General features: G+C 38.1%; 1 protein-coding gene across 5 annotated transcripts in view; it reads left to right on the forward strand.

Moving 5' to 3' along the window:
* Ago3 (argonaute RISC catalytic component 3) overlaps nucleotides 1-26,585 on the forward strand; it is a 75,159-nt gene that overhangs the window by 10,996 nt on the left and 37,578 nt on the right. For 3 of the 5 annotated variants that reach the window (XR_007211564.1, XM_048350883.1, XM_048350884.1), the window contains exons 2-6: nucleotides 426-597; nucleotides 3,035-3,155; nucleotides 8,130-8,338; nucleotides 9,697-9,833; nucleotides 24,032-24,166. Coding sequence is in view for 4 of the 5 variants with exons in the window: in XM_048350883.1 (XP_048206840.1) it covers nucleotides 426-597; nucleotides 3,035-3,155; nucleotides 8,130-8,338; nucleotides 9,697-9,833; nucleotides 24,032-24,166 (774 nt within the window). In the remaining variant the exon portion in view is untranslated. Of the gene's footprint in view, nucleotides 1-425; nucleotides 598-3,034; nucleotides 3,156-8,129; nucleotides 8,339-9,696; nucleotides 9,834-15,242; nucleotides 15,641-24,031; nucleotides 24,167-26,585 lie in introns of those variants that run through there. The other 2 variants (XM_048350886.1, XM_048350885.1) reach the window with 2 other exon arrangements.

Genomic DNA, 26,585 nt, shown 5'->3' on the forward strand with positions numbered 1-26,585 from the left:
GAACTTAGTAAGGAACTTGCTAAATTGTATCTGTTGCATGTTATCTAATAATTTGATCCTGATAACATTATAAGAAAAAAGGGCTGGTCAGTTATTATACCTATTTGATAGATCAGAAACTGATTCAGAGATAAACTGATGTGTTTGATGAAGGTCAAATTATAAATGGTAGACAGAAATATGATCCACACTAGGATTTCCACACTGTTGCCTATCGGTAGAATAGACTCTTTGCTGTACAATAGCAAGAAAATATCTGTTCTCAGGTTTTTTTAAGTTCAAGTTCTCAGAATAGTATTACTTTTCAAAATTTGACTTTAACACTAACATTTTGGGTTATCCTTGCAATTCTCACATAGTTTGCTTTTCAAGATTATATCCAATATAGTTTTTAACTCTGTAACATTTTTTCCCCTCTCTGGCAGGACCTGTTGGGGCCCAGCCCCTACTCATGGTGCCCAGAAGACCTGGCTATGGCACCATGGGCAAACCCATCAAACTACTGGCTAACTGTTTTCAAGTTGAAATCCCAAAGATTGATGTCTACCTCTATGAGGTAGATATTAAACCAGACAAGTGTCCTAGGAGAGTGAATAGGTAAGAAGTCATAGTGTTCTTTTGCTGTTTGTATTTGCTTTAGTAATTATTTCTGTTTATTGTATATGTATAAATAACAATGATAATATCTAATAGTTTGACCTAGAACCCATGCTAATTTTTGTATATGTGCTAGTACCAAAGCGTGAACTCAAGGCCTCACACTCTCCCTTGTCTTCCTTTCTCACAACTGGCTCTCTACCACTTTAGCCATACCAGTCCAGCTGATAATTTGTTTTGAGAGTGATTGTCCTTCATGAACGTGAGGGTGAGAATATCTGCATAAATGAAGCAAATCTTTGCTGTCAAATTTATTCTTGAAAGACTTGCTATTGCTTTAAATACTTTCAGTAAAACAAAATTGGAAAGGAGAAAAAAAAAGAATTTTGTAGTGTGTAGAAAATCATTCTTGGAATCAGGTCAGCTTGATTTTGTTGTTCTGGGAAACACTTGTTGCTCTACAGTCACTACTTGCTTAGGCTAGATTTAAAACTTTTAATTTTATGTTAAATTATACCAATAGTATGTGAGTGTGCCTCACTGTAATACAGATTGTGTAAACAAAAATAAAAATCACCCCGTGATCCTGTTGCTCCCTTCTCCAGCTATGTGTATCTATTCATATATGTCCTTTCAGATATATTTTCATTGTTTTTGTGAATATGAGTATACAAAAATAAATAATGATTTGTGGATATTTAGATTCATTTTCTGTGGTCTGTAACTTTTTGGGGGTATGTGTGTGTCAGTCGTGGAGCTTGGATTCAGGGCCTGGGTGCTGTCCCTGAGCTTTTTCACTCAATGCTTACTCTACCACTTTAAGCCTTAGCTCTACTTCCAGTTTTTCTGGCTGTTAATTGGAGATTAAGAGTCTCACAAACTTTCCTGCCCAGCTTGGCTTTGAACTGTGATCCTCAGATCTCAGCCTCCTGAGTAAATGGGAGCCACCAGTGCCCACCTTGGTCTATAACTTTAAAAAAAAATGTGTGTCAAACATTTTTTCTTGTCAGTATATTAAACCAAAATGCTTACTCGCTGAAAATGGAGGTGTCATAGTATCCTTACAAATTAGATACGAGGGTACTTGTTGCTCACAAGAAGTTCTCAGTCAGAATCTGGTGGCTCAAGCCTATAATCCTAGTTACTTGAGAGGCACACATTGAAGAATTATGGTTCCAGGCCAGCCTGGACAAAAATAAAAAAGTTAGTGAAACTGCACCTCAACCTATGCCTGGGCATAGGTATGCACCTATTCCAGATACAAGAGAAGCACAACAGCCAGGCCTGTCATCCCAGTGAAGCAAAAGTAAGAGAATCCCAGTCCAGGTTGGTGAGGATGTAAAAGACAGACCCTCCTGGAAGTGTGACTCAAGTGGTAAAGGGTCAGCCATGAGTGAAAAAGCCCAAGTTCTCTCTTGAGGCTCTATGTTCAAGCATTAGAACCAGCACAAAAACAAATTATATAAAATGTCAAAAATAACCAGCATGGGGCTGGGAATTCAGCTTAGCGATAGAGTGCTTGCCTAGCATGCATGAACCCTGGATTCAACTCCTCAGTACCACATAAACAGAAAAAGCTGAAAATGATGCTGTTGCTCAAGTGGTAGAGTGCTTGCCTTGAGCAAAAGGAAGCCAGAGACAGTGTTCAAGCCCTGAGTTCAAGCCCCAGGACTGGCAAAAACAAGAACAACAAGAAAAAATAAATAAACATATGCCAGGAGCTGGTGGCTCATGCCTGTAATAATCCTAGCTACTTAAGAGGCTGTCATCTGAGGATCAAAGTTCAAAGCCAGCTCAGGCAGAAAAGTCCATGAGACTCTTATCGCCAAGGAACCACCAGAAACCTGGAAGTGATGCTGAGGCTCAAAGTGGTAGAGTGCTAGCCTTGAGCAAAAGAGCTCAGAAACAGCACCCAAACCTTGTGTTCAAACCCCACAACAACAACAAAAAATGTAAAAAAGTGCTGATAGAGTAACTCAAGTGGTAGAGCACTTGCTCGCTCGCAAGCAGAAGACCTTGAGTTCAATCCCCAACACCAAACCCCCATCCGCAATAAGAAAGGCTCTTTTTATGAACAATAATTATAATAATAGACTGTGGGTTTCTAATAGTTGCTATTTCAGCATAGTGCAAAGGGCATCTTACTCTTTAAGAAAGAGATGAACATGTTAGGAAGGGCATAATGATGAAAGAGATTTTGAGTAGTTTCTATGGCCCAGGATGATTAAGTAATTTACTGGATTCATTCTTCTCCATCTTTAGTACCACATTATGCTCTGCTGGCAATCAATACTTTTGTTATCCTAAGCATTGGTTCTAAAAGCAAACGCTGTCACTCCTTTAGCATTTTTTAAACTGTGTCATGAATTATTTAGTTAATATTTTTGCATTTCATTTTACAGAGAATCATGTGAATGTAATTTTTCCCCTTCTTTAGGGAGGTAGTTGACTCAATGGTTCAGCATTTTAAAGTCACGATATTTGGAGATCGTAGGCCCGTCTATGATGGAAAAAGAAGCCTTTACACAGCCAATCCACTTCCTGTGGCAACTACTGGGGTAAGATGCGAGTTTTGTTGTTGTAAAACTATATTTTTACCTTGTCATTTATTAAATTTACTACCATTTTGACATATAATCTATGTGAATGTAAATATGTATGTCACTTGTCTTTTTAACTTTTTATGTTAAAATATTTCAGATTTCTAGAAAAGTAAGAATTATGCATTCAGGAACTTTGATAAATATATGCTCCTTACTCCGATCATCAACCTCTCCTGTTTTATCATTTTCTTACTCTTTTGCTCTTGCTCATATTTTCCTATTCCTTCCACCCTCTCCTTCTCGTGTGTGTGTATGTGTGTGTGTGTGTGTGTGTAGAAGGGGCTCTGGGGTTTGAACCCATGGCCTCATGCATGCTAGGCAAGTACTGTACCTGTTAGAATTTATTAGACATTGCCAGAAGCCACGCAGACATCCAGGTACAGAAGAACAAAGGAAAAGTTTATTGCCAAGCAAAGGGGACGAAGTGAAAAGAGTGGTCTATTGTCTGGGTGACATATATAACTTAGGAAGTTTTGGAGGCAGGGACCTCGCTGTGGATGTGTAGACCAGGGGCTTTACCATGTCAGGCTATGATTGATGGCTGCTGTCTAGGGGGTCTTGCAGCTTCCTTGACCCTGGAGGTCACTTGTAAGGGGATCTGTTGCCTTACATGGTCATAAAATGTACTAAAGGAATGTCTCAGGGAAGTGGGGGTGGGGGGTTACATGTTTGCCACCCTTACTACATGGGCCTATTGTTGCTTAGAAAGGGAGCATGCTAAAGCTATGGGAGAAAGGGCTGTCAGGCTGGCTTGCTGTCCCTTCCTTCCTTCCTTCCTTCCTTCCTTCCTTCCTTCCTTCCTTCCGTCCGTCCTAGGGCTTGAACTCAGGGTCTGAGCTTCCTTTTTGCTCAAGGCTAGCACTTGAGCCACAGCACTACTTCCTTCCTTTTCTGTGTATGTTGTACTGAGAAATCGAACCCAGGGCTTCACGCATGCTAGGCAAGCACTCTACCACTAAGCCACATTCCCAGTCCCAGCCCTTACTCTCTTTTTAGTTATATATATAACTATATAGGCACATGTATATATGTTTCTTTTTCCCAGGACCATGCACAATTGAGTTGTATACATCATGTTCTTGCAATAATGTTCGATATTTTAATGGGTATTTTCTAAGAATAAGGATAAAAATTCATAATATAGTTTCCAACTTCGTTAAATTTAACATTGACTTGGTACTTTCAGCTAATCAATAATCCGTATCCCAGTTTCCTTAGTTGTTTCAGTGATGCTGTTTAGCATCCCCTGTCTCCACACTCTGGGACATTATCCAATTCAGGCAGGACATAGGCATCATATCTCTTTAACCATCATTAAAGAACAGCTCCCTAACCCTTTTCTTTCTTTTTTCATTTTTATTTTTAATTTCATGCCATTTACATTGAAGATTGAATTATAGACAAGTTATTTTGTTGAATCTCTTTCTCTTGGTTACATTTACTTTACATTTAATTTACATGTACATTAATTACATTTACTTATATATACTTGGTGAGAATATTATAACATGTTCTTCCCTTATCAGAGCATCATATTTGTACTTGTTCCATTAATATTAATTTTGGTTACATGGTTAAGTTGCTATGTACATGGTTTCTTCTATGAAAATACTTTTTGAGGGGCCTGGGAATATGGTCTAGTGGTAAAGTGCTCGCCTCGAAAATACTCTTTTACCTATTGGTAAGAGGAGATACTTAAAAAAAGAAAAAATAGAATATGGGGTTGTGACATGGCTCAAGTAGTTGAAAAACTGCCTAGCAGCACAATGTCTTGAGTTTCAAAGGAAAAAAAATTATGGTGTAGTACATGTCAACAAACTTTGCCATCTTAACTATTTTAAGGTACCTCTTAGCAGTGTTAAATACATTCTCATAGTTATGTGATCGTCAATATCAGCGTTCCCATACCCAGAATCGTCTTTATCTTGCAAAGCTGAAATGTTCCATTAAATAATTTTTATTGCTCCCTTTATTCTGACTCTGGCAATCACTGTTCTTCTTTCTATCTTTAAATTTGATTTCTCTAGTTACCTCATTTAAGTGGAATCATGCATTGCCTGTCTTTTTGTGCTGGCTTATTTCACTTAGCATAATGTCGTCAAGGTTTTTCCATGTTGTAGCATTTGTCCAAATTTCCTTCCTTTAGAAGACTAAATGATATTTTATTAGATATGTGCACTTCATTTTATTCATTTTCTGTTAGTAGACACCATTTAGCTATTGCAGAAATAATGCTCTTATGAACATGAATGTACAATGTCTGACAGTTTTCCTTCAGTTCTTTTGGGTATATAACTAGGAATGATACTGCTAGGTAAAGTAGTAATTCTTTCTTTCTTTCTTTCTCTCTTTCATTTATTTATTTTGCTATCCTGGGGCTTTATCTCAGGGCCTAGGCACTGTCCCTGAGTTCCTTTTGCTCAAGGCTAGCACTCTTCCAATTGAGCCACAGTGCCACTTCTGGCCTTTTCTGTTCATGTGGTACTGAGGAATCGAACTCAGGACTTTATGCATGTTAGGCAAGCACTCTACCACTAAGCCATATTCCCAGCCCCATTGTTTTATTGTTATTGTTTGTTTTGTGTGTGTGTGCCGCGCGCATGCCAATCCTGGGGTTTGAATTCAGGATCTAACGAATATTTTATTAATTGTTGCTTTTAATAAAATTGTTGCTTTCAATAAATATTTATGTTCAACTTTTCTTTTTTGTCTGTACAGGGATTTGAATTTAGGAACCCAAGCTCTTTTCTTGTTGAAGGCTGGTGCTTTACTAGCTACTTCTCCTCTAGCATTTTGCTGGTTAATTGGAGTCTCATGAACTTTATTTATTTGTTTATTTTTGCCAGTCCTGGGCCTTGAACTTAGGGCCTGAGCACTGTCCCTGGCTTCCTTTTGCTCAAGGCTAGCACTCTGCCACTTGAGCCACAGCGCCACTTCTGGCTGTTTTCTATATATGTGGTGCTGGGGAATCAAACCCAGGGCTTCATGTATACGAGGCAATCACTCTTGCCACTAGGCCATATTCCCAGCCCTCATGAACTTTTTTGCCCAGGCCACTTCAAACTTCATACTCCAAAATCATCCTCCTGAGTGGCTAGGATTACAGGCATAAGCCACTGGTGCCCAATTTATTTTTTTTCATCTTTTTTGAAGCTCCAATCTCTTTTTTTAAGAGTAAAGTTAAACTTTACAGTATTTTTCTATATACAAAGAATTACAGTGCATGTTTATGGGGACTCCTAGCACAAAGCTGTCCTTTTTTCCACTAGGAGTTTCATATCCAGCTGACGATCTGTGAGGGCAAGAGAAAGGAGAACAGTGGTCGATCTTGTTTGAGCCTCTCCCCTGTCCCCCTTTCTTAAAAATACATAGATTTCTTATCAAGTTAGCTTGCTTTGCTAAGACTTAGAATGCTGCTTTTCCATGGAGGCTCCAAAATTTTAATTTGAGCTGAGACAACACTCATGACTATGTAATACTTTTTTTTTTTGCCAGTCCTGGGGCTTGAACTCAGGGCCTGGGCACTGTCCCTGAGCTTCTTGCTCAAGGCTGGCACTCTACCATGTGAGCCACAGTGCCACTTCTGGCTTTTTCTGTGTATGTGGTACTGAGGAATTGAACCCAGGGCTTCCTGCATGCTAGGCAAGCCCTCTGTCACTAAGCCACATTCCCAGCCCCTATGTAGAACTTTTAAGTGCTTCTAACCCTCAAAAGTATACCAGAAAATTGCTGAGCATAGTGGTTTATACCTGTAATTCCTGGCACTTGAGGGGCTGAAACTGGAGGATCATGAGTTCAAAACTAATCTGGACTACATAGTGAGTTCCAGTCCATCATGGGCTACATAGTGAGACCCTGTCTCAAAAAACATTAGCCGGGTGCCATTGGCTTATACCTCTAATCCTAACTACTTGGAAGGCTGAGATCTGAGGATCATCAAAGCCAGATTAGGCAGGAAAGTCCATGAGACTTTTATCTCTAAGTAATCACCAAAGAGCTAGAAGTGGAATCTTGAGCAAAGCTCAGGGACAGCACCAGGCCCTGAGTTCGAGCCCAAAGATTGTGTGCCTGCATGTTTGTGTGCAGGCACATGCATACACACACACACACACACACACACACACACACATACACACACACATACACATTAAAAATTAAAAACTAAAGCTAGGTACTGGTGAGTTTTACAACTGTAATCCTAGCTACTCAGGAGGCTAAGATCTGAGGATCATGGTTTGTAGTCAGCCCAGGCAGGAAAGTCTGTGAGACTCTTATTTCCAGTTAATAAAAAACTAGAAATGGTGCTATAGCTCAAGTGGTAGAGTACTAGCCTTGAGCAAAAGGATCTTAAGGATAGTGGTCAGACCCAGAGTTCAGGGACCAGCCAAAAAACAAAACAAAACAAAACAACACTATATAAACAAAACACCTCAGAATTGTTCTTTTATTTCTTCCAATCTATTTCCTTCCACTCTTTGGAAGTAACTAATTTATTTGTTTATGGTTTATGCTTCCTATGTTTCTTTTTGCAAAAGTAAGCAGATGATATGAATGTTTTCTCTTTTTATCCTTATTTCTCACACAAAAGGAGCAATACTATTTGTAGGCCTTTTTGTACTTTCTTTCATTGTACATTTCCTTCATTCCAAGCCATAATATAGCTTGGAAATTATTCCACAGCAATTCAAAAGATCTTTTTTTTTCTCCTTTGGCTATATGTTAAGGCATTTAGGTAATTTCCAGTATTTTGCAATGATGAATAATGCTGACATGAGTAACTAATTTACTTAAATATAATTCTGTTCATTTATACTATTGATATTGAGATTGGTTGCATTTCTGCCTTTTTTATCATGTTTTTATTACTTAAACTTGAAATAATTTGTATTATCTTTTAACCTTCACTACTTGACTCTTATCCATCAACAGGTAGATTTAGATGTTACCTTACCAGGAGAAGGTGGGAAAGATCGACCTTTCAAGGTGTCAATCAAATTTATCTCTCGAGTGAGCTGGCACCTACTACATGAAGTACTGACTGGACGAAGCTTGCCAGAACCACTGGAGTTAGACAAGCCAATCAGCACTAACCCTGTTCATGCCGTTGATGTGGTGCTCCGACATCTGCCCTCCATGAAGTGGGTGTTTCTGGCTTTTGTCTTTAGGTGTTAAATATGAAGATTTTCCTCCTAAGAGCCCATTTTGCAGGCCTTCCTTGGATAACCTTCATATGTTGTATTTTTTTTTTCACTATTTCAGTTGAACAAGAATTGACTGATTATATTATAGGAAATGGTCTGACCGATGTGAATAATACTCACCACTAGCTTATCTGTTCTAATGAATTGCTTTGTGAAAAAGTGACTAATCCTTTCTTCTAGGAGCCATACTTTTACCCAAGGCTAATGCTCCACCACCTGAGACACAGCTCCACTTCCAGTTTTCTAGTGATTAATTAGAGTTAAGAGTCTTAGAGGACTTTCCTGCCTGCCCAGGCTGGCTTTGAACCATAATCCTCAGATCTCAGCCTCCCCAGTAGCTAGGAGTACAGTTGTGAGCCATCAGTGCTTTGCTAGAACTATAAATCTTAAATAGCTGATGTATCTTCAGATATATTACTGTCCTTTAGTCATCCTGTTTTAAAAATAATTTTACTGTTTATACAGTAATACCAAATTGCATTAAAATTGACACTTTTGCTCACACTAGCATTTCATGTTTGTATGTGTATTTATATGTGTCATAAATATGCCTTTTTTAAGAAAAATAATATATTTTGAAGTACATTTAGAGGAATAGCTTGTGTGTGTGTGTGTGTGTGCGCACGCATGCCTGTGCACGTACATGCATGCATGCATTTGTACATGGTACTAGGGTTTGAACTTGCACTTGCTAAGCAAGTGTTCTACCACCTAAGCCATGCCCCCACTCCTAGAAATATCTTTTTGATCTATTAGTATTTATTCTTTAGCCTTTTTAAAGTTGGAATATTAATTATTATTATTATTTTTTTTTTTTTGCTGGTCCTTTGGCTTGAACTCAGGGTCTGGGCACTGTTCCTGAGCCTTTTTGTGCTCAAGGCTAGGTGCTCAACTACTTGAGCCACAGTACCACTTCCATCCTTTTCTGAGTAGTTTATTGGAAGTAAAAGAGTCTCACAGACGTTTCTGCTTGGGCTGGCTTTGAACCACAATCCTCATATCTCAGCCTCCTGCACCTGGCTTGTTAATTCATTTTTAAGAAGTATTTTAAGTAAGATTTATTTTTTCGTAAACTAATGATTCTGAAAATGGAAATTTTCAGAGAAAGGTGGTGATAAACCTTTTCATTGAAAAAGGCTACTTTTTATTTTTCATGTGTTTCATGTGTTTATAATTATAAACATTATGATAAATTGTTATTTAGGCTCTCCTGTTCTGCAGATTTAAATACTTGTATGGGAAAAAATATTTGTATGGGAAGGAAAGGATTAAGCATGCCATTTTAATTTTTGTAGATACACTCCTGTGGGGCGTTCCTTTTTCTCAGCTCCAGAAGGATATGACCACCCCCTGGGAGGGGGCAGGGAAGTGTGGTTTGGATTCCATCAATCTGTTCGGCCTGCCATGTGGAAAATGATGCTTAATATTGATGGTAAGGGAACTAAAGCCATATTCTGAATTGGGTAGGTGATTTCTATATGGCATGTGCATGTGAATTTTTTTTTGCCAGTCCTAGGGCTTGAACTCAGGGCCTGAGCACTGTCCCTGGCTGCTTTTTGCTCAAGGCCAGTACTCTACCAGTTGAGCCACAGCACCACTTCTGGCTTTTTCTGCTTATGTGGTGCTGAGGAATTGAACCTAGGCCTTCATGCATGCTAGGCAAGCACTCTACAGCTAAGCCACATTCCCAGCCCTGCATGTGAATTTTATACATATAGTTATATGTGTACTAGTGTCTTAAAGTAATGTTTGGATATATATTATGACAAACTGGAAAAATCTTTGTATTTTTATTATTGTTTCATTTTAAGAAGCCTTATGTAGAACTTTTCTGTGGATACTTCTAAACATGAAGCAAACACATGGAAGGAAATACTAAAGCAATGATGCAATCATATGAGAAATTCTATTTGGTAACTAATTTGCTTTTGTCCTTTAACTTAAAACCAACATTTCATTATAAAATACATATATTAAGAAAGAGACCCCAGGCATTTGTGACTACTGATGGTGCCTAATATATGGCTAATGTCATTCTCATTTTTAGGTGCTTTCTTGCTAACACCTTTGAGCTTATGTAAGCATAGAACAGTATGAACTGCCATATATGTCACCATTATTCAGATTGACAGGATTTTTCTACCATTATTTAATCTATTGATATTTTTTCCTATAAGTTAAGTTTTTAAATCAGATTCTGGACAGCCTGTTTACTTTCTTTCCCTAATATTTCAGTACACATATCTTTGAAAATATGAATGCTTTCTTACATAACAATAATAGCATTTTATATGTAAGAAAATTTAAAACCATCATTTTTGGGGGTATTTTCTAATACCCTGTCCAAAAGCAAATTTCTCTGTTGTCTCAAATATGTGTTTTCCTACTTAGTTAATTCGAATCAGAATCCAAACAAGATCTACACATCACGTTTGGTTATTGTATCTTTTTTATTTGAGTTTTCTTTTTCCCCCTCCCTTCATTTCTCTTGTATGACATTGACTTGTTGAGAACCTTAGTCACGTGTCCTGTAGAATATCCCCAAATCTGAGTTTGTCATTTCATTTTTGTGTGTGTGTGTGTGTTCTTACCTTGTTTCTCTATCCTGTTTCCTTAAAAGGAAAGCTAGTTCTAGAAGTTTGACTTACTTCTGGTTTAAAATACCTTTTGAGTGTTTTTCCTTGTGTCAGTCATACTTGGAGTCATTACAGTACTAGTGCCACCAAAGTTAATTAGACCAGCTAGAGATTAGTATTTTCAGAGCTAGCTCTCTCTCTCGCTCTCTCTCTCTCTCTCTCTCTCTCACACACACACACACACACACACACACTCTCACACTCTCCCTTCCTCTCCCTCTCTTTTGTCACTTGTAGGGCTTGAACTCAGGGCCTTGGGTACTGTCTCTGAACTCTTTTTGCTCAAGTCTATGGTTTGTTTGTTTTTTTTTGCCAGTCCTGGGGCTTGGACTCAGGGCCTGAGCACTGTCCCTGGCTTCTTTTTGCTCAAGGCTAGCACTCTACCACTTGAGCCACAGCGCCACTTCCGGCTTTTTCTATATATGTGGTGCTGAGGAATCGAACCCAGGGCTTCATGTATATGAGGCGAGCACTTTTACCACTAGGCCATATTCCCAGCCCTTTGCTCAAGTCTAGTGCTTAACCACTTCCACTTTTCTGGTGGTTAACTGGAAATAAGAGTCTCACAGCCTTTCCTACCCAGGCTGGCTTTGAACTGTGATCCTCAGATCCTGAGAAGCTAGAATTACAGGCATGAACGACCTGTATGCCTTGAAGTTCTCTTTTTTGTGTGAGTTTTCTAATTAGTCCTTTGGTTGCTATTGTTCTAATCACTGATTGCTGATAACAAAATCTCTTATTACACTAATAATTACCAATTAGCAATTTTTCCAATTCTGTTATTCTATCCATATTAGATGGAATACTTATGTGGCAAAGCACAGTGTCTTATTGACTATTCATTGCATTCTTGCTTTCTGACACTACAGGTTATTTCATCCTCATCCTGTATTTTTGCCCAAGATCAAAAATTAGTTATTCCTTCAAGGAGCCTATCAGTACAAAATTTCCTCCTCTTTTTTGAAATTGAGATATGATTTCTTTAATCAATCAGTCCTCATAGGATTTCCAAATATAATTTATACTTATTTAGATGTGTATCAAAGGTGAATTCCTGAAAGTGGGATTGATGAGTTAAGAGTAAATGCATTACTATTGTCATATTGCCTTCCATAAAGGTGGTACATTTTTGTAATTAATTTAGTTTTTGTGCCAGTACTCTGGGCCTGGACGTTGTCCCTCAGCTTTTAACTCAAGCCTGCTACTCTACTACTTGAGCCATAGCTCTACTTCTCTTTTTTTAGTGGTGAATTGGAGATAGGAGTCTCACAGACTTTCCTGCATTGGGCTGGCTTTGAACCACAGTCCTCTCAGATATGAGCCTCTAGAATATCTAGGATTACAGATGTGAACCACCAGCACCCAGCAAGGTTGTAAATATTTTGTGTCAATGAATGGAAGTACCTATTTCCTTATATTTTTGCCACTAGAATTGTCTGATTTAACAAAGAATTTTATAAAGTATTTCTTACCATTTCTTGAGTCCTCTTTTCTTAATGGCTTAAAACTATTGAAAACAATGAATTTTCTTCTAATCACTTATAAGGCTCTAATTTACTTATATGATATGGTGTTTTTATTATATGATTTTCTGGGATTTTCTGTAGATTTCATTTATATTTCTCTTATTACCCACATATTATTTAGTCAAAAAAATGTGGTCCATATTTCTTTTTGCTGTTTTGTTTTGTTTTTTCCTTTTTTTTTTTTTTTTCTTTTTTTGCAGTCCTGGGCCTTGGACTCAGGACCTGAGCACTGTCCCTGGCTTCTTTTTGCTCAAGGCTAGCACTCTGCCACTTGAGCCACAGCGCCACTTCTGGCCCTTTTCTATATGTGTGGTGCTGGGGTATCAATCCCAGGGCTTCATGTATATAAGGCAAGCACTCTTGCTACTAGGCCGTATTCCCTGCCCCTTTCCTGTTTATTTTTTTCTAACACCCACCCCCCAGAATTGAACTCAAGGCCACATTCATGTGAAATAAGCATTATATTTCTAGCCCTTTTTAAGATTTCATTTTGAAGAGAGGTAAGAAGAAAAACTCATCTTCAATCTTGCTAGGTTTCCCATGTGGTCCTTATTGTTGTTGAACTCCTGGGCTCAAATAAGCCATCTGCCTTGGGTTCCCAAGTAGCTGGTACTGGAGGTACATGTCTCCATACCAGGCTTATGTTGTCCTACAGTTTGTTGTATATTTTGTCTTCAAAGAGATGGGCAGATTTGATAGTTTAAGAGCTACTTGAAAATGAGCTATGTTCATGTATTAGGGTAGAATAAATTAACATTCATCACGGCTACCATTTTGACCTTGTTGTATATGTCATTTGCTTTCTAGTTTATATGTGTATTTTTTTCTTTCAGACTAAGAAATTAAAATTATCATTTTCAGTTATAGATGTGTTTGCTTCTGTTTTCTGAATGCTGCAGCTGTACTGTTCAAAATGTATAGAGGCTTATCTGTTTTATTTCTTGTAAATTACAATCTTTATAATGATAAAAATTATTTTTATACCCTTTGACCAAAATTCTATATTATTTAATTAAAGGAGAAAAAAACATGCTTTTGTGAGCTTTATCTTGTCCTTCAGTTGTTTCCCTTTACATTTATTTTTATACTTTCTTAGTTACAGTTATATCTTGATGTGGCTTAGAATAATTTTGTTATGGGTCAGTTTAAAGTGTTTTTTGTTTCCTTGTTTAAGGAATGGAAAATCTTGGTCTTCATTTTGCCAAATTACTTCGAATTTTTTTCGTGTGTGTGTGTGTGCATGAAACTTCCAAGTGGTACATTTTCTGTGCTTTTATGATGACATGTCTAATACTAGAAAATTTTTCCTCCCAGCTGTTACCTTTTCTACCTTCATGTGCTTCTCTTTCTTAAAGCAATGTCCTTTAAGTCCCTTTAATGAGAGCAATTAGATTAGCTTTATTCTCTCCTTCTTTCCTCCTCCCCTTTACTAACTAGTTTTAGCTAGCAGTGAATTTTGATTTTTTTTTTAAATTTTTACCACTCCTGGAGCTTGAACTCAGGACCTGGGCACTGTCCCTGAGCTCCTTTTGCTCAAGGCTCTACCACTTTAGCCACAACACCACTTCTGGCCTTCTTTGTTTATATGGTACTGAGGAAGCAAACCCAGGGCTTCATGCATGCCTGGCAAGCATTCTACCATTGTGCCACCTTCCCAGCCCTGAATTATTTTTATTACCCATCTACTTTGTAATGATATTATCTATTGAGTTTCCATTAGAGGTGATTTCACTGCTTTTCATACATTTTTCCCCTATGGTGACTTTGTATAGATGCTTATAGGTTTGTTCAAATTTGAGGTGTGATTCTTTCAAACTACCTATTAGAAGATAGTGAGAAGAACATTAGTTGCAACTTAGCACAGTTGCTTTCCTGGTTTCTCTTCTGAAGTTCTCTGTCCTCCATTATGCTGATGGATTCATTCTTAAATACAACCATAACCCCTGTGCCTCTTGGTAACTTAAGCATTTTAACTAATGTGAGTTGCTGGCCATTGAGTTCCCCCAGGTTCTCACTGAAGTTTTTACTATGAGAAAGGATACATCTTTGACCTTTTAAATTGCCTGCTTCAGATTTTAACTATTAGATAATTTGTAAAAAGCATACAAGAGTTTTTTTTGCACTATTTTTATAATTTTTAAGTTTGAAAGTAAGAAATTGCAAAAGAAAAGTAGGTTTCACTTTTAGAATGGTAGTAATGTTTTTTGAGATTGTTACTTCTAAATTGCTTTGCACTTACCCTCATGATATTTCATATAGTTCATTTTCTGCTTCCTCTGAGATTCCCCATTTAGTCTCAGTTCTAATCATATTCCCATTCTGAAATGGGACTATTCTCTTTCTGAAGTGAAGATTTTCTGTTCTCCCACTAGGCTTCAATACAGTTCTTGTTATTCTCCATTGCTCAAATGGGGCTTCTGGCATAGGTTCTGCTAGTCTCAAGTACTTTGGGTCATATTCACTCATAATTTGGCATATTCTAGTTTTTATTATCTCCTGGTTTTACGAAGATTTTTTCCCTCAATAATCTCTTTGTCACTCTGTACAGGTTCTATGAAAAAAGGTGATAAGTCTTGGAACTAAATCACCATATCATCATACTGGAACTTACTGAAGTCTAGCTCTGGGAATTCTTAAGAAATAATTACTTAATAACTGTCAGTCAAAACATCACAAATAAATTTGAATTTTGAACTGATTAATAGTAATAGATATCAGAACTGGTATGATATAGCATACTTAGAGAGAATTTAATACTTCAGAGAAGAAAAATATTGATGACCTAAACATTCATCTCAAAGAGTTAGAAAAAATAGCAGAAAAAAATAGCAGAAAATGCAGAGACCAGAAGGAAATAAAAGACAAAAAAAAAATTAATGGATAAAAAACTTACCTCTGTCCTTTAGGTTGGGAGACATTACAGGTTTTTAAGAAGTGTAGTGACATGATCATATTTGTTTTCCAGAAAGAGACCTCTGGCAGCACTGTGGAGAATAGATAGAGGAAAAAAACAAAACAAAACAAAAAAAAACCTAATCTGAGAAGCCAGTTAGGAGGCTTTTCAATCACTAGTTCAGGTAAGAGATGGTGATGATCTAATGTGGGATGGAGAGAAAGGAACATATTCCAAAGATTAAATAAGGTGAAATACTAAGTTTAAGAACCATTCATTGCAGGCTGAAATCTGAGGATCATGGTTCAAAGCCAGTCCAGGCAGTAAAGTCTGTGAGTCTCTTATCTCCAATTAACCACGGAAAAGTTCAAAGTAGAGCTGTGGCTCAAATGATAAAGCAGTAACCTTTAGTTTTAAAAAGCGGGGGTGGGAGGAAGGGGTGCTGGGAATATGGCTTAGCCTTAGTGCTTGCCTTGCATGCATGAAGCCCTGGGTTTGATTCCTCAATACCACATAAACAGAGAAAGTCAGATGTGGCGCTGTGGCTCAAGAGGTAGGGTGCTAGCCTTGAGCAACAAAGAAGCCAAGGACTGCTCAGGCCCTAAGTCCAAGTCCCAGGACTGACAAAAAAAAAAAAAAGCTCAAGGACAGTCCCCAGGTCCTAGTTCAAGCTCCAGGACTGACACAAAAGGAAAGAAAGAGAACCATTTAATTAGGTTAATTAAATAAGGCAAAAAAAAGAAAGAAAATTAGGAATGATCATGGGCAAAGAAGAAAGAAATTGGAGGTGTAATTATTTATATATGGGACTGATTGGAAGGAAGTAGACCAGAAGCTTTACTAGATGTCTGAGAAATTATCCTTGCAAATAAACTACAAAGGTATCAAGTCAGGAGTCAATAAGAGAAATGGAACCACTAGGAGATACATAAAAATATGATTTATGCAGTTATAAAGCTAAGAAAATAGATTTTAAATCCCCAAAGCTGCGTAAAGGGACAGGCTAGAAATCTTAGAAATAAGTCTGAGGTTCTTGTCTACTAGTACAATTTCTTCTCTCCCTCAAGCCTTGGTCTTGCTTTTAGGCCTTTCAATTAAACAAATGAATTATCCAGGTTAATCTCTTACATAAAATCAATTGATTTTAATTACAAATAGCTTCATAGCAACACCTAGATTCGTGTTTGAATAAGTGGCAACTAGTACTCCACAATAAGGAAAAATTAACAACAACAACAAATATTTGTCTTAGAGAGCTGGGAATATGGCCTAGTGGTAAAGTGCTTGCCTCTTATACATGAAGCCATGGGTTCGATTCCTCAGCACCACATACATAGAAAAAGCCAGAAGTAGTACTGTAGCTCAAGTGATATAGTACTAGCCTTGAGCAAAAAGAAGCCAGGGACAGTACTCAGGCCCTGAGTTCAAGCCCCGGGACTAGCAAAAAAACCCCAAACTTGTCTTGAAATTTTCCCATGATTTAATCATTGAAACAATCTTCAATTACAGTTACTGTGCTATATGATAAACTAGTTCCAAGAAGGGCATCCTCACCAGTGTAATTCACACTGGTGACTTAGATTTCTGCCAACTGAATATAGGCAGTAGGTTGGTAGTATATACCACATATAGAAAGATCTTACATTAACATGTCCAAAGTTTGAGGATTCCATGGAATATATAGAGACATTTAATATGTAATTAGCTCTAAAAAGCTGCAGTGGGAGGAACTGAAGATACAAATAATGAGTTGGGCATTGTGCAAAATACCCTTTCTTTCTATCTGTTTGCCTTTCTGTCTGTGTCTTTTTTTTTTTTTGTCAGTCTTGGGGCTTGAACTCAGAGCCTGGGCACTGCCCTTGAGCTCTTTTGCTGAATGCTAAGGCTCTACCTGTTACGGGATTCGAGGGAGGGGAGTCCCTGTCCTTCCAGGAGTCCACCACTCAGAGACAGTCTCAAGCAAAAAGATGGATTTATTGGGGAAGCAAAAAGTGAGCTGACCGGCCAGGGATGCAGCACAGACTCAGGAGCTGAAACTACACCCATGAAAAGCGGGCTGACCAGCCAGAGACACAGTGTAGACTTGAGATCTGCCACCGTGACCCCGAGCAGTCCTTAAATTGGGGTTTATAAAGGTAAAAGTGTACCACAGATGTAGGGGCTTGATGCAAGGGGTAGAGCAAGCAACAAACAAGCAAGAGTGGCACAGATATAGGAGGTTGATGAAGGGGGTAGAGCGAGCAACAAACAAGCCATTTACAGAAGCAGAATTTTGGGGTCAGGTTGACCTAATCTACTCCCCCCAACATTTCCTACCATATTTCCCTAATCAAGATGGAATCGGTTCTGCTCCCTACAATACTACCACTTGAGCCACAGCTCCAGTTCCAGTTTTCTGATGGTTAATGAGATAAGAGTCATGAAGACCTTTCTGCCTAGGCTGCCAACTCCTGGCAAAAGCCCTCTTTTCTATCTAAATGGGTCACTTAAAGGCTCCTGCTTTGACCTGGTAGCTTGGCTCTTGGCTGCTAATATCAGCAAGTAAAGGAAGGAAAACAGTGCTAGACGCTGGTGGTTCATGCCTGTAATCCTAGCTACTCTGGAGGCTGAGATATGAGGATCATGGTTTGAAGCCAGCCCAGGTAGGAAAATTAGTGAAACTTTTATCTCCAGCTCAATCACCAGAAAACTGGAAGTGATGCTGTTGCTTAAAGTGGTAGAGTGCTAGCCTTGAGGGAAAAAGCTCAGGGACAGTTTGCTCAGGCCTTGAGTTCAAGCCCCATTACTGACCAAAAAGAAAAAAAAAGCAAAAGAGGAACTGCTTTGGGATTAGAAAGGGTTTTTGAAATGTAAGGTTTTGTTCTTAACTGGTTGTTTGAAGGTAGAATCAATACATGCCTTAGAAGACATACTTCAGATTGTCCAAGATCTAGCAGAGGGTGTGGGTATGTCTTGAAATTGCATTTATATACTGTTAATCTCATTTTAAGTCTTTTAATGGTCACCTTATATAAATGCATCTTACTTTATTCAAACTAGCCAATCCCAAACAGATTGTGAACCTGAGCTTAACCAATCTGAACAGAGGGGAAGGGCTTGCTGACTTAGGGATAAATAGGAAGCAGGCTGTCTGCTCTTTGTGGTTATTTGCCAGATTTTTAGTGATGGCACACCCTTCTGCAGAGTGCCCCTTTGAAATGCCTTACTCCTATGCTACACTGCAACACCCCAAGCCATTTTCTAAAGCATGGTAGCAGATACCTGTTATCCCATAACTTAGGTGGATGAGGCAAGAGGATCTTAAATTTGAGGCCAGCCAGACCCTATCTCAAGTGGAGAGTGAGATCAATGGGTTAAAATAAGAGAATTTATGTTTAAGTTTGGATCTTTAGGTCTCTTCTCTTGTCAGGTCAAGATTTACCCAAAGATTTGTCTTTCAAATTATTACACAAATGATTAATTGATGGGAATCTGCTTTGTTCTCATAACTCCATGTTGCTTCCCTCTCAGCACATTCTTTTTATGTATCCAAAGAGCCTATATGAAGGACTTGCCTCTCTCTTCTAGGCCCATTCTATCTGAAGATGGAATATGAAGGATTGATTCCTGCCTTATTCCCCAAGATCAAGCAAGACAACAAGCTTGACCCTGTGCCTGTCCTCAGGCAGTTTCAATCTGGGCCAGGCCAAGGACACCATCCTTGGTCCCCAAGGGACAATAGCCCCTCACCCCATGTGGAGCATTCCACTGTGGGCCTGGCCAAGCACATCACCCTGGGACTATAACCCATTTTCTGTTTTCTATCTCCTTGTTAAGCTCTATATAAACCCACCCCAAAATCCAGTTAGCAGCACAACCTCCAAACCTGCAGTAAGGTCTGTGCCCCTCACTGTTCCTCAAAAAGCAGTCCTCGCCTGTTGAGGATTGACCCTGGCCTATTCCTTTTCTGTTCTCCATTTTCCTAACATTAATAGTCTAGTGGAATACATTCTGGAAACCAAGGTAGGGATCTTGTCCAGGGAAATTTCTGAGTTCAACACTAAGTATGTTTACAGTCATTTAATCTCTTATTTATGTATAGTCCCTAGCCCTTAACTATGCCTGGCATACTTCCAAAGAGCCTTTGCTTATCTTTCACAAAAAACAAACCTCCAGATTTATGCAAGGAAGAAGGGGCAGCTCTAGCCAAAGCATTTTAGGACTCTATGAGTTTCTCAAACTGCTCTCCTCTTTCTTTTTCTGCACCATCCCCATCCCTTTTATCACTAGTTCCAGGGGCACCTGTTCTATTTCAAACTGCATTGAGGACTTAATAGTGTAAATCGGTTGGGTCTTACTTTTCTCAACATATCAGGCTTATTATCATTTTCTTGGGTCCACTGTGTCAGTTACAACTTGCCCAATTCCAAAATGTTGATTTATTTCCTAACTTGTTCCTTCTTCACAGGTTTATATGTTCTTTTAATTCCTTATATTTTTAGTGGGGTTTGAAGGAAAAAAGCAAATTGTCTTTTTGTGTGTGTGTGCGCACACATGTGTGCTCATGCACGCACGGCACCTGGGGCTTAAACTCAGGGACTGCAAGCTGTCCCTGAGGGTTTTTTTTGCTCAAGACTGCCACTTGATCCACAGCACCACTTCCAGCCATTTCATTGGATATAAGATTCTCATGGACATTCCTTCCTGGACTGGCTCCAAACTGCTATCCTCAGCTCTCAGTCTCCCTAGTAGCTAGGATTACAGACGTGAGCCACCAGAACCCAGCTGAAATTGTCATTTTTAATTTGTGACCTTAAGGACAGGAACTTTGGTTCATCTTTAAGTTCCAACCCTTAAATCTGTAATACAGTAGATACTTAGTAAATATTTGAGTATACAGTCAAGTCTTGATTTATATTTGTACTACTTACTCACATCAAATTGCCCCAAAACTTAGTGACTCAAAACAGTAAATACTACTTTCAAAGAGACAGGAGCTAAGGGGTGGCTAAACCCCTTGGCTCAGGGCCTCTCATGAGGCTCAAGTCATCTCATGGCTTTACTAGGGGTTGGAAGACTTCCATGATGATTCACTCAGCTGGTAACAACTTTTTTTTTTCTTGCCTGTGCTGAGACTTGAACTTGTTCTGAGCCCTGTCCTTGAGCTCTTTTTGCTCAAGGCTAACACTCTTATTTGAGCCACAGCACTACATCCTGCTTTTTCTGTTTATATGGTACTGAGGAATTGAACCCAGGGCTTCTTGCATGCTAGACAAGCATTGTACCTCTAAGCCACATTCCCTGCCTGTGGTTATCTCTTTTTCTTACAGTTTTTATGTTTTGCTTTTATATCTTTTTTAAAGAATTCTTCTAAGACCAAAACTATTCTATATTTTCCTTAAATGTTTGCTTTCCTATCATATTTTGTTTTTTTAATATAAATTTTATTTATGGTATAAGTTTTCTGTTCTGTGGATTTCTGTATTTTTTTATTCCTTAGGTTACATAAAATCTTCATGAGTGATAGGCCATACCTTATCCTTAAGAATTGTCTTGGCTATTCTTAGGCTCTTCCAGTCTTGGGGCTTGAGCACTGTCCCTGGCTTCTTTGTGCTCAAAGCTAGCATTCTACCACTTGAGCCACAGCACTGGCTTTTTCTATATATGTGGTGCTGAGGAATCGAACCCAGGGCTTCATGCATGCTAGGCAAGCACTCTTACCACTAGGCCACATTCCCAGCCCCTCTTATGCTCTTTTATGTTATTTTTGGTATCAGTTGCTTAATTTGGGGAAACTAAAGGGGTTATAGCCTGTTGGAATATATCCAGTTCTATTGGAGTGAATCTGCAGATCAGTTTGTGATAATTTACACAAATACAATATTTTACTCTATTATTTTAATCACCATAAAGACTTTTCAATAATATATCTATTGTCTACCTACGTCTTACATTTCTTTTGTTTTGTTCATAATTTCACTTACGTCTTACATATGTTTTGTTCATCCCAATTGCCTTAAATTTTTTATGATTGTTATCTTTTAAAATAACATTAAGCTGCTTCCTAGGGCAAAAGGATTTATTTTGTATGTTGGTTTTAAATTTAGACCCTGAAGTATTAGTAATTTTAAAATTTGTCTAGATTTTATTGTGCTTTTCCATATAGTTGTACTGTGAAGTGTAAGCATTTTCTTTTTCCCTTTTCAACTCAATATGAAAAAGAATGATATAGTTCCATGTCAGTACATCCAAGATCTCTAAAGCACTTGTATAAAGAAAAGAAGCTATGCACAGTGGCTCACACCTGTTCTTCTAGCTGCTCAGGAGGCTGAGATCTGAGGATCAGTGACAAGCCAGCTGGGGCAGGGAAGTGCGGAGCTGGGGCAGGAAAGTGCAGGAAAGTTTATGAGGCTCCTATCTCCAATAAACGACTCAGAAAAAGACAGAAGTGGCTAAAGTTGGTAGAGTGCTAGCCTTGAGCAAAATAAGCTCTTGGACATTGCCTAGGTCCAGAGTTCAAGCTCCAGGATGGGGAGGTGAGGGTAGAGAGATTTCTAAGACACTGTTAATTAAAATAAGTCATAGGGAGGCTGGGAATATGGCCTAGTGGCAAGAGCGCTTGCCTTGTATACATGAAACCCTGGGTTCGATTCCCCAACACCACATATATAGAAAACAACCAGAAGTGGCACTGTGGTTCAAGTGGTAGAGTGCTAGCCTTGAGCAAAAAGGAGCCCGGGACAGTGCTCAGGCCCTGAGTCCAAGGCCCAGGACTGGCAAATAAATAAATAAATAAATAAATAAATAAATAAATAAATAAATAAATAAATAAATAAATAAATAAAAATAAAAATAATAAAATAAGTCATAGGGGCTGGGAATATGGCCTAGTGGCAAGAGTGCTTGCCTCATATACATGAAGCCCTGGGTTCGATTCCTCAGCACCACATATATAGGAAAGGCCAGAAGTGGCACTGTGGCTCAAGTGGTAGAGTGCTAGCCTTGAGCAAAAAGGAGCTAGGGACAGTGCTCAGGCCCTGAGTTCAAGCCCCGGGACTGGCAAAAAAAAAAAATCATAGAGCATTTAACATTTAACATCACCTATGAATTGTATCTATGTTTTAATCTAAGAGCATGTTAAGAGGATAAATATGTTGATATGTCTACTGGTGATTGTGACTTCTTAGAAATACTTGAAAAGAGGGGAAGGTTCAGACTAGAGAGGACCTTTACTTTGTATTTCTATAGTGTTAGAGGTTTTATAATAAAACTTCACTCGTGCTATTTCTGCAGTAAAGCAAGGAAAAAGTAGATCAGGTGTGTTGTTGCACTAGGGAGACTTATGCAGAAGGATCATGAATTGAAAGCCAGCCTGGTCTGGCTGAGTGAGTTCTAGCCCAGCTCCATGATGAGAAATAGAGGTCTGAGGCCATGGCTGAAGTTGTAGTGCTTCAAGCAAGCTCCAGGCCCTGAGTCCACCTGAGTCCTAGTTTCACCAGAAAATAAAAAGAAGGAAAATTCTGGCCCAAGCATGGTAGCTCACACCAGTAATCCACTTAACTTGGGAGAATCATAGTTTGAGGACTTCCCAGGCTAAAAGTTAACGAGACCCATATCAACAAATAGACCGGGTTTAGTGGTGCATACCAGTAATCCTAGCTACATAAAACATATAGGTAGGATTGAAGTCCAAACAAAGCCAGCCCAGACAAAAACACACAGACCCTATCTGAAAAATAATTAAAGCTAACAAGGACTAGATGCATGGCTCAAGTAATAGACTGCCTGCCTAGCAAGTGAGAGACCCTGAATTCCAATGCAAGAGAGATTCTAGTATGAGAGGTGGGGGAGGGATCAGAGAGAGAGAGAACAAAGGGGAAAAGAAAGGGTGCTGGTAGCTCTTACCTGTAATCTTAGCTACTCAGGAGGCTGAAATCTGAGAATTACAGTTGAAAGCCAACCCAAGAAAGAAAGTCCATAAGACTTTTCTCCAAATAACCACCAAAAAGCCAGAAGTGGAGATGTGACTCAAGTGGTAAAATACCAGCCTTGAGTGAAAAGCTAAAGTCAGTGCTGGCAAAAGGAAAGGAAAGAATTTCATCATGCTTGTTGATTGTTGGGAAAACACTATTAAGAAGACAACACACCCTTAATATTACTTCCTCTAAATTGGACTTAATAGCACTGTCATTTCAGATCAGTAGAAGATACAGAAAACTCTCACTTGAGTAGATTAAATATTCTAGCGTAGCATTAGAAACCCTTGTTAAGAGAGCAATCCCCCACAACATATTTTCTACAGGATTCTTGGCCTCTTTTGTCTCCTCTTAAGTCTTGTCATACCTTGACAAGACTTGTAGACCTGTAGCTTTGGTAAAGAATGGATGGTTCAGAGGTTATAACAACTGGTATTTGGTCTTTCTATTATTTTGCCTCAGAGGTAAACATCAAAGCTGCTTAATTTTGGAAAAATGTATATATGCATATGTAAGTATACTTAAGGTATCATTTTAACTTTGTAGGTAGTTAATTATGGAGACATCTCAATTTTGAAGTGAAATATTAATTTGCACTATTTTGTGTTTTTCCCCCTTAGTTTCTGCCACTGCCTTCTACAAAGCACAACCTGTAATTCAGTTCATGTGTGAAGTTCTTGATATTCATAATATTGATGAGCAACCAAGACCTCTGACTGATTCTCATCGGGTAAAATTCACCAAAGAGATAAAAGGTGAATTCATTAACATTTAGAAGAACATAACTACAAAGTGCATGCATGTAACAGCCTGTAATTGAAAAAAAAATTTTTAGAATTAAAATGTGTTCATGTAACATCACCAAGAAAAGTATAGATCAATTGTAAAATGTAATAGTAAATTCATCCTTATAATGTAGGAAGTGTTTGAGTGATATACCAAGTAATGGAATTAGTATCACTACAAGGTAATTGTATTTTCTTTTACTTACTGAAGGGATAAGAAGGTCTCATGAGAAAAAGCTTCTTTAATGCTATTAAAAAGTAGGAAGCTATCTCAAAAATATTGTTATTTTAAAACTGGAGTCAAGGGGCTGGGAATATGACCTAGTGGCAAGAGTGTTTGCCTCGTGTACATGAAGCCCTAGGTTCAATTCCTCAGCACCACATAATAGAAAAGGTCAGAAGTGGCACTGTGGCTCAAGTTGGCAGAGTACTAGCCTTGAGCAAAAAGAAGCCAGGGACAGTGCTCAGGCCCAGAAGCCAAGCCCCAGGACTAGCAAAGAAAAAAAATTAAATAAAAAAAATAAAACTGGAGTCAAGAGCTGGGAATGTAGCTTAGCAGTAGAGTGCTTGCCCAGCCTGCACAAAGCCCACATAAGCAGAAGAAGCCAGAAGTGGTGCTGTGGCTCAAGAGGTAGAGTGCTATCCTTGAGCAAAAGGAAGCCAGGGACAGTGCTCAAGCCCTGAGTGCGAGCCCTAGGACTGGCAAAAAACAAAACAAAACTGGAGTCATTCTTTAAATGTGTTCTAATATAGACTTTCTTATTTTTCTGAAATGATAGTAGGTTTTAAAATTATATTCCTTTGGAAATTTATGAATATAAGGCTAGTGTGTTCCACATGTTATTCTGGAGTTGTAACAGCTGTTTAATGTACATTGTAGAAGTGACTAGTGATTGTACTTATTTTACTTAGCATGTACATTTAACTCTGTTTCATCTCTGTAGGATCTCCTTAAAGGAAGTAAAAAGACAATAATTTTAATAGTGTTCTAAAATTTATATTTTATGTACATTTCCTCTTATTTTAAGTACTTCCAATATACATATTCAGTTTTATATCTAAACCTATATGTACTATATACTAGCAATTTAAGGAAGTGTTAAAGAGTAATTTTTGTTATGTATAATTCTTGCCCTGTTCATGATTTTAGTTCCTAATCCTCATGCAATATGTGACTCCACTGCATTATTACATTATTTAGAGATGAAGAGAAATTAGATATTCTCTAATCAGAATTAGTAGCATAAATTCTACTTTTATTAAATTTAGCTCTTAAATAACCAGAGATACTTTTGTTTTTATTTTAAGATTTTATCCATTCCTTAGAAATAAATTCCAGTTTGTGATTTGAATAAAGCATTCAGTTTTGTTCATTAAATATCTTTCAGTTCCCCGAGTCAATTAGAATAGCTAAATATATCCTATTTGCTCCAGAAATCATTCATTCTTTGCCATTCAGTAACCAGGAAAGAGGCAGGCATAGTCATAAAACATTGAAAGAAAACAAAAAATTCCTTTCTACTTTGGGAATAACCATCCATCAATTTCAAGTTACTTAAATGCCAAAATAGGAAAGTGTTAGCTATAACTGTTTTGCAACCGTACCATTGTCCTTTCATAATCTGTATTAACTGTACAGTTAGCATTGTCAGGAGCTTTAGTGCATTTCCTACCATTATATATGTGATCATCTAAGTGCCATAGTTTATAGTGGAGTTGCTGCTTAGTTACCACCTCTGATATCATGAAGTCACTTACATTATCTTGCGGTAACTATGCAATCAACTCATATCACCACTCTATCACAGAAAATACAAGATGTACAGAACAAGGACTCTCCTGCTGCCCGAAGAGCATGGACTCGATCTTAACTTCAACTGCTCAGGGGCCCAAAGAAATGACTGAAAAAATGACTAGAAAGCATTATAAAGTTGATGTTATAGTGAAGGTAAAGCCAAGTTTATAGGTTAAATATTTATTAAAACCAAAACATTTTTGGTTGGATGGAGGGTTTGGGGAGGGACCTGGGCAGAGAATTATCTAGTCCATTTTTAAATTTTGACTTTTTGCTAGCCTTTAGATTTGGGGCTAATTGTGAGGAGCTTGTAATCTTAGATTTGGGGTTGAAAATTTGCACTGGCTCTAATTGACAAATCAATTTTTTTTTCCTCCACTTGAAGTCAAAAGGTTTAAAAAAAAAGAAAAAGAACATTTTATAGTACATCATATATATTCTGGCCACAGTGACTCAAAAGAATAAAATTTTGTGTTCTATGCTATTTGGATTTAATTTTTAGCTTGCATGTAGAATAATTGATAGTGATATAAATTATTGTAAAATATGTATTTTAGTATATTCATTTTATTCCAGTTGAACTTTTTTTTCCCA

This window comes from Perognathus longimembris, chromosome 7 (genome assembly GCF_023159225.1).
Source record: "Perognathus longimembris pacificus isolate PPM17 chromosome 7, ASM2315922v1, whole genome shotgun sequence".
NCBI lineage: Eukaryota > Metazoa > Chordata > Mammalia > Rodentia > Heteromyidae > Perognathus > Perognathus longimembris.